The sequence below is a fragment of the Gallinula chloropus genome (genome assembly GCF_964237585.1).
Source record: "Gallinula chloropus genome assembly, chromosome: 11".
Lineage (NCBI taxonomy): Eukaryota > Metazoa > Chordata > Aves > Gruiformes > Rallidae > Gallinula > Gallinula chloropus.
The window spans coordinates 1,501,371-1,510,170 of record NC_140096.1 but is presented as its reverse complement, the minus strand read 5'-3'; the positions used below and the strand labels follow the sequence as shown (position 1 = coordinate 1,510,170).

General features: G+C 52.8%; 1 protein-coding gene across 1 annotated transcript; it reads right to left on the bottom strand.

Moving 5' to 3' along the window:
* Positions 1-1,403: 1,403 nt before the first annotated feature.
* Positions 1,404-7,705, bottom strand: CD40LG (CD40 ligand; the record flags this gene model as incomplete). The annotated part of the gene is made up of 6 exons (XM_084269097.1): positions 1,404-1,859; positions 3,767-3,829; positions 4,106-4,162; positions 4,453-4,498; positions 5,603-5,740; positions 7,550-7,705. The coding sequence occupies 6 exons, from the start codon at positions 7,703-7,705 to the stop codon at positions 1,489-1,491; spliced, it is 831 nt and encodes a 276-aa protein (XP_084125223.1). The 3' UTR covers positions 1,404-1,488.
* Positions 7,706-8,800: the final 1,095 nt, after the last annotated feature.

The following is an 8,800-nucleotide window of genomic DNA, read 5'->3' as shown; positions in this document are numbered from 1 at the left end:
GAGAACAGCCAACAAATACACACTCAGAGGAAAACCAGAAGGGCTCAGAGCTTCTTCTCTACTGACTTCAGGAGGGGGACACGCCGGGCACCCAGCGCTGCAATGGGCTGTGGAAGGACAGATCAGACCTGCAGCCCCCAGCCAAGCAAGCCCTGAGGGCTGCCTACATCTAAAAGCTCTTCCACTTGCAAACCTGTTGGTTTCCAGGAGTGTCTCCAAACTTGTGTGCTCCGACAAGTGTGACCCATGTGTAACCAAATGCTCCAGGCTGGTCACCTTTGGCATCTTTAGATGCTTTTTTGCAAAAACACTGCATCCTCCTCCTTGTGCCCTGCTGTGGCTCAGCTCACCTTCCCCACAGAGCAGGCTGGAGGGTTGGGGAGACCCCAGTGCGCAGTATCACCCATGTACCCCCTACTCAGAAAGGGGTCCTGCCCATCCACACAGTTCTGCTGTCCTGGAGCTCCAGAGAAAGTGCTGCTGCGGGCACATCCTCACTGAGGACGGACAGAAGATGATCTGTACATGGACCGTGAAGGGCTTGAGAAGCAGCTGTTGGTCCTGCCACCCCTGTGCTTTCTTGGTTCTCCTCCTAGGGTAGGAGGGGTCTCAGGAGAAGAGGCAGCTCCAGATTTGATGGTGGTGGCCAATGCCCCTTCCACAGGGGAGTGACGTGGTCCACAGTCAAAGGGGCCTCTACCTGCCCAGGTGGGAGGAGGACAATCTGCCAGGCAGATTCGGATCACCACGTGCACAGCACCGCTGGTGCCTTGCCTACACTCTGGCTTGAAATCAGCAAGGCCCCTCTCAGGCTCTGATCGCTCCTCTGATGCGGGGTGCAGGTCACAGAGTGTGAGCCCGGACAAGGTAGTGTCACCCAAAGCAAGAAGGCTGGCTGAGTTTCACAGCTAGGCATGGATGGAAAAACGGGGGCTCTCGAGATAAAGCAGACAGTTAGGATGGCAACGATGCATCACCAGCAGCCAGCACGCAAGGACAGCGCCGGGCTGACTGGTGCCTTTAGAGGAGACGTTCCTGAGCCGTTTAACCTTTTTCCGTTGGTGTTTTGTGAGCAGATTGGTACAGGAGATATGTATGAACCCAGCTTGGCTGGAGTGCCCTGAGCCATCCTACGTCGTTAGGAAAGAAATGTTGATGGTAGAGCTTGCTAAATAAAGCTCTTGTGACAGAAAGAGGACACCCACCCTGCGACGGGCATGGAGCGTGGTGGACCCAGGCACACACCACCAGCATGTACCAAACTACTGGCAATGACAGGAAGAAACCAAAAATGCAAACAACAGCTTGAAAATTTGTTCCATTTGTGTTCTCAGGAGCCCTTGGCCCTTATTAATAAATAACAAAATATACAAATTAAGAAACGGGAAAACCAAAGAGGCAGAGGGACATAAATATGGGAACAGGGAAAGCCACTTTTCTCAACAAAGTCAGGCTGGACCCCCAGCTTGGGGGAGGAGGTCCTCCTCACTACAGCTTGAAGATGCCAAAATAGGTGCTGCCGTGGCTGTAGTTCACTCGTGTGGAGTCTGTCACGTTGACAAAGACCATGTCACCTTCCCGGAGCTTGAAGACACCTCCCTCCCGGATGGACTGGAGGTCACAGAAGGACGTGGAGGTGCTGTGTGTGTTGAGTCCCTTCATCAAGAGCCGGTCGTCTTCCATGGGGAGGTACAAATAAATATAGAGGGTGAAGGGTGCTGAATTCGCTGCCTTGGTGCAGAAGCTGACTTGGGAGTAGATGTAGTAGAGCCCTGCTTCCTTCACCTTCAGTTTCCCGTCCTGGTATGATATCGAGTTGTTGTTCATGGGGCCGTACATCGTTGTCTTCCACTCCAGCACTGTAGGGGGAAAGCATGGCAGATGAGCTGGGAGGAGGAGGCATCCAGTTGGGCAGGCTGATTTTGGAGGGAGACAGCCAACAGACATTTGGCATCTGCCTGCTGCAGGATACAGGGTGACCCTGCTCACCCCAAGACACCATCCCCAGCCCAGGGGAGCAGCATCTCCCCTCATGGAGGCCAGGACATGTTTAACCTGTGTTTCTGGTCACTGCTCTTGACACCTTGAATTGCTTATGTGAGTGGAGGAGCATTTTGCTTCCTTCATACAACCAAGTAGAAATGGTTGGAGTGGAGGATTGCACGCACTTGCCACCATGGGCCAAACACCCACGTGTCCACCCCATGGAGTTCCCATCTCCATGGCTTTTGGTGGCACAGCCTCTGAGACCTCAGAGCACTGCCAAAACACACCACATCTCCAGTCTTCAGAGGCACCCATCCCAGAGCATGTAGCTTTTCTGAGCTGGGTGATGCTTTTCCTCTGAAGTCCCTCTCCTTGGCCTCCAGAGAAGGTGAGATGTTGCCAACCAAGCACAGAAATAAATGTTCCATAATTTTGATGCCTGGCAGGGTGGAGAGCTGGGAGGGTTTAGCATTGCAAGTGCTGCCTCCCACCTCCAGGACCACTGCCCACGCAGGCCTGCTACTGCCATGCCTTTTGGGCACTATCAGTGTCATCAGAGTAGGTCATGAAGACACGATCCCACTGGAGCCAGTAAAATACAGAGACCAGGAAACCACGGCCACGGGGGCTATGACCACCATGAGGGATTTTGGACCTCTGACACCCATGAGGGCAGCAAGGATGAGCAACCAAGGGGAACAACAGGACTGTCCTAGCCCAGAGTTCCATTCCCCGCAGTGGGATGACATGGGTGGTCCTGGGGGAGCCACGCAGCTCCGTGCTGCATCCCACAGGGACATTTCCTCTGCCGAGGTGTGGAGCTGAGCTCCAGGCAGCTGCTGCTCTCTGGGCAATTTCAGCCAGTTTTCTGGGCTCCACAAGTGCTTGAGCAGGGAGTTTTCAACTGCAGCGAGTTTCTCGCTTCTTTGATCTTATCTAACTCTAAGCTTTCCACAGGTAGACTGAGCTCTGGGTGAAATGCTGCGTCAGAGATGGAAAGAGCAGTTGCTGATTACTGGCAGTTACTCCAGAATTAAATCAAAAGTGCTCAGATAGCGAAATCCTTGCCACGTTGAGAGACTGGCCTGGTGAGCTCTTACTCACTGGGGTAATCCTTGCTCTTGTGGGATGTCCCTTAGCTAAGGCTACGCTGGGAATGGAGGGATGGAGCTGTGAGAGCAACCACAGTGTGTGCAGGGGGATGCAAAAAGGCACACGAGTTTCTCAAACCTAACGTGGCCATGGCTGTGAGTCCAGCTTGCCAAGATCAGTTTGGTGCTATCCATGTTGTGACTGTAAAGTCATCAGCCAGTCCATATTGCTCACCTCTACAGGTGAGAAGATAACTGGGTCAGCAGGCACAAGATGCCAGCAGAGCCCTCCTGCTCCAAGACCTGGCTTGGAGAGCAAAAAACCTCGTGGTTTTGAGTCCAAAAGAACAGTGAGAGTTTGGTTTCCATAAATGTGAAGAGAAATCGCTTTCCACTCCCCAGAACCCCCCGTGCAGATGAAGCCACTGCAGCGTGCTTCGAGGGGGAGGTACAGAAGGCTGCTGAGGGCAGCCGGCTCGGGGTGCGCGAGCCCCGCGTGGCGCAGGCGCACACGGCGACGCGACTGGCAGGAGGTTCCCTGTCCCCTGTGGACGCGCTTTCGGGCTGGAGCTGTGTGCTGTCCGTGTGCCCACCCTCACAGAGCCACGAGCAGCACCCCAGGGTCGGGCTGGGGATGCTGCGCCCCACCGGCTCCCCGGCCAAGGCAGCGCTGAGCGGGTCTGTCTTACCTGAGACTGTCTTGCTGCTCCTCTGCCCTGCCAGGTGGGCTGCAACTGGCTGCCTCTTCTCTGCTGGAATGGGGAAAGGACAGTGTTATTGATGCCTTGGCACCCACTGTGTCCCATCCCCACCCCCCCCAGCTCTTTTTCAGGGCCTGCAGCACCTCCCACCCTTGATATTTCTCCATGGGCCAAATCCAGCTCAGAGACACAGTCACCAATGCCCCTCCCCATCTTTGAGCAAGGCAGGATCTGGCCCCTGCTCTGCAAAGATGTTCAGTTGCCTTCAAGGTGCAAACCCTGAGGACAAAGCCTGTGGAACAGGATCTGGATGTGCCCACCCCTTACCTGCCACGGACGTCTCATTCTTGTGCATCAGATGAGGATGCTCATGCTGCTTATGGCCTGCAATGCAAAAAAGGCCACAGATTTAATCTGGGATTCATTTTCATTGACTTCAGGCAACGTGGCACCCAGAACCACCTGCCCTAGTGAGACAGCCGTGCCCAGTGCCCCCCTTTGCCAGCCCCGTGCCATGCACAGTCTTACCCCATAGGAATGCTCCAAATCCTGACCCCATCCCCTGCCTCTGTGCCATGTCCCTGCGGCACTGGTGAAGGAAACCCCTCCCCACCCAAGCTACTCCTCCTGCTCCCAGCAAGTGATGGGTGTGCTGGTAGCACCAGGAAACTCACCTCTCTGCATTTCAAACTTGGGATGTTCTTCACTGGCTCTCCCATCCTGAAACAACAACAAATAGATGTTGGTTTGGGGTTTTTTTTTTAAGATGTAGAAATCAAGAATTTTGAAAGCCTCTGCAAAGGATGCTCTGGGCATCGCACAGGCTGGTTGGCCCCAACAGCCCTATGTGATTGGGAAAGTTCATTTGGAAAAAGAGATTGAAACAAACCCCATCTCCTTTTCATTTAAAACTGTCAGATGGGTGCCAGCAAACTGGGCACGTCCCTGCCCTCACAAGAGGGGGTTTTCAGGACAGTTGAGCAGGGCCCACGTCAGTCATAATTTTCTGTAGTCAGGTGGGTACTGATGCAGACCTGAAGGTTTAGCTGAAGTGTTGGATGTCACTGGGCACTGATGAGGAAGAAACATCCCTCTCTTGCCTGCTCTGGCCAGCACAGCCCCTCCTAAAGAGCAGATTCAAGGGCTGAGCAGGCTGAGAGCACTCCATCCCTGGCTGGGCACCCTCAGCCCCTGCAGGATGACACTGCAGTGCAGGTTGGCTCTTTTGCACCCAAATATGAGGAGTGCCTGCACCAAATGGAGGTACTACTGTCCCTAAGCCTGTGGGGTGGCGTTTACACAGCATCCTCCTCACCCTTTCCAGCTGCCTGGAGCCCTGCCACTTGTCCCAAGCCTTGCACTGCCATCAACAAGAGGGCAAAGCAGGTGTAGAAGTGCTCCTGGCAGCAGGTCCTCTCAGCCACCCGGCACAGATAGCAGAGAATTAACACCTTCCAGAGTGGGACCAGAGCACAGAGCCGGGCTGGACGTGGCTCCACCCCTCCCACTGCAAGCCCTGAGCTTCCCTCATCACGGGGCAGCTGGATGTGCTCTGCCCGAGACCATTTTGAGAAAGAAATGGATGAGATTTATTGTATCAATATGGTGTAAAAATAGTGGGTAGAAAGGATATAGTGTAAAAATAGTGGGTAAGAGGATATGGTGTAAAAATAGTGGGTAAAAAGGATATGGTGTAAAAAAGGGTGTGTGCTGTGCAGCCCCAAGGCAAAGGGTGCCCGTGGTTTTATTCAAAAGGCTTGGGGTGAAGCTGTGCGTGTGCCCGAGTGCCCCCCTCCACCTTCAGTGTGCCAGACAGCCGTGTACCTTGCACTGGAGGTCTTGGAAACCCTTTAAAATCTTTTCACAGTCCAACAACGTCGACTTCTGACCTTCCGCCGTCTGACATTTCTGAACTCTCCTCAGGAAGATGTAATCTTCATTGAGGCTCAACACCTCTTCCATCTGCAGTGGGGGGGAGAAGGGGGGTTAGGGGGAAACCTGCAGTGGCTGGCAGCGGAGCCAGTGATAAATCACAGCCTGGAGAGCTCGGGGTGGGCTGTTTGGCATGAGGGTGAGCTGGGCAGGCACACTGTGGGTACCAAGAGCTCCTTCCATCTACCCGGCACAGCACCTGCTGGGAATTGTACCCACGGGGCTGACCCTGGGTCAGGAGGATTGCTCAGGATCCCTTCCTAGCCTCTAGCACCTTGATAAGGAGTTTAAATTTCCCTCTCTGCCTTTTCTGAAAGGCAGGTGGCGGATGCCCACCCACCCACCCACCCGGAGTTACAGCCAGCGGTGCAGAGATCTGAGCGAGTGGCTCAGGGCTCCCTGCTGCTGCCGCCGTGGATGGGCAGCTGGGATGCTCCCTCAGCTCTCACCATGGACAGGCAGCTGGGATGCCCCCTCAGCTCTCACCATGGACAGGCAGCTGGGATGCTCCCTCAGCCCCACGCTGCCCTGACTTAGGGTGGCCTTTTCTTTCCCCTAGCTAGCTTACTGATTCAAACTCTGCCAATAGACCAACTTGTGGGTTGGGGCTGAAATCTGCCAAGAGCTTCAGATTAAAAAAAAAAAAAAATCAAGACTGAAAAAAAAACCCCAAGCCAGGAAGAGGCTTTTTAAAAAAAATAATACTGGTTTTTTTTTTTTACATGGCACCTGTTTTTGTAAAAACCCAACATTTGTCTCTTGGCTAAAGAGTAAAGGGAAGTGCAGGTGGCCATGCAGCCTTGCAGAGTGCTCAGCACAGGGATGTGGAGGGTTGGGTTTGAAGCCCTGCCACAAACTCTGAAGACATCTGAAATTCCCTTGCCAACTGCCATCACGTTTCAGCTGCCTCCGATGTTCTCCCACAGCCCCTTGCTGCCACGTTTCGCTCTGCTGGGGACCATCTACTCACCCCTTCACCTCAGGCTGCAACCTCCCTGCAGCAAAGTCCCCTTCCACTCCCCCTGACTTCTAAGCCCTGCCAACTTGGCACTGCTCTCCTCCCTTGAAGATCAGAAGTCACCCACTTAAATTTCAATTTAAGCTGAGACAACACATTAAAAAATGATCAGCAATGACCTTATCCTTTTATCTGGTAAGAAGAACTTGTTCTGCCTTTTAAACAGATTTCTTTAGCTGGTTGTCTTTTCCAGTTTGGAGGAAAGTACCTTTGGATGGGTGATATTAGGCACCATGCACTGTGGCTACAGTCATGGCAACCCCCACACCGGTTTGTAATTTGTTGGTAAATATTGCCCCAAGTAGGGGACAGGATCAGTAATACCGTGTCTCCTCCAAGACTGGCTCATTTCTACCCTGCACAGAAAGACAGCATCTGGAGTGAGATGTTGGTAAAGCTCATACATGCAAGCAGTAAAAAAGAATTAACTTCTGGAAGCCCCATCCTTGCAATGAGCATCACAGTGTTGCCAGGTGCTGCAGCACCATAAAACCCACCAGCCAGCCTAAAACAGGCACCTGTGTGTTCAAGGCACACTGTCCTCACTGCTGGCTGTCAGGTTTGCTACTGATGGGTCTTCTTGATTGATCCCTTCTTGTTTTGTTAGTGAAGGGAACAGCCCTTTCCCTCAGTGTACATCTTAGAGGCAAATTAAAGCAAAAATTAAAAAAAAAGAGAAAATGGGTATAATGCAATAACTGCTACTCCTGCATCCAGCAGCACCTCCTGCCAGGTCCCTCCTTTCGGTGAGCACATCTCACCACAGCTGAAGGCAAATCCCATTAGCAGCCCACCAGAGACACCCTCACTGCTCCACTTACCTTATCCATCTTCATGTGAAGATACAAACAGAAGAGTACGGTCCCAACCATCTGTGCTACAGTAAATGCAGCTAAGAAGCCCATGAACATCTTCATGGTGCTGGGCGAGGTGCTGCTGATGGGTCGGGGAGTTGCAGGGCTGTAGGGTTCGTTCATGGTCCGTATGCGTCGCTGGGGCTCCTCCAAATGAGCTTCTTGCAAGGAGCATGAGCACTGTTGTGTGAGCACCTGCTGCTCAAGGGATACAGGTTTGCAGCCAACCTACACTTCCTGGAAAAAACACTTCGTAGTGGGTAGGTTTGTTCACTACTGTCTCCCACAACAAAAAGGGGTTGCTGAGACTTTCTTCGACTTCCATGCTTTTTCCTACTGTTCTACCACAAGCAGAGGAAGGTTCTGATTCCACACATTCATATTTGCCCTCGAAACGCTCCAGACTACCCCACGTTGTTTTTTTCCTGCTGTGGATGAAAGCTTTATGGCAAGGTGTCTTCAAAGAAATGAAGAGCATGAATACATGGGCAGAGCTGCTGAACAGCACTGTGGGCTGCCAGGGTCTGGGAAGCACTAAGCAAGCTGGTTGTTTCTCAACACAGGAGGAAAGGCTTTTTTGCCCTTTGTTTCCTTCATGAGAAAGGTGATTTTGCCATTAAGATGCTTAGCTGAGGCAGGTGGGTTGTGCTGGTTTCTGGTCTTCCCCTTGTGATCCCCATGGGTGAAGTCTGTACCTGGGTAGGTTGGATGATCCTGGAGAAAGGACCGTTGCTATGCTCACTGCAACCCTAGTGTTGAGCTTTCATGCTCCTCGATGTGGGACTTTAGGTCTTGATGTTTGGTCATCACTTTGGAGAGACAAGTTTTAAGCAGCTTTCTTGGTACCCCAGTGAGGTTCCCACCCTGTTCCCAAGGGCACATACCATCTCAGACCCCTTCCCCACTTACCTATGTTACCAGTATCAATATGGAAAAGGGCTGTTGGGGATGCTGGGCACCCCTGCTGACCTTTCAGCATCACCACCTTGCAGCTCTGGGCAACCCAGATCCCCTCTATGCCCCTGCACCGCTCGAGCCAGGAGCAGGGAGGCAAGGTCCTGCCCCAAAGCTCTTCAGGCATCTGGTGCAGCCATGCACCACTGATAAGTAATTTAGGGTAAATGCAGAGGGGTCCTTGCTGCTTGCAACAGGGGACAGATCTCCTTTTCTCCATGTAAAGAGGATAAATCTGGGTTTGTGTTGGGGTGCAGGAGAGGA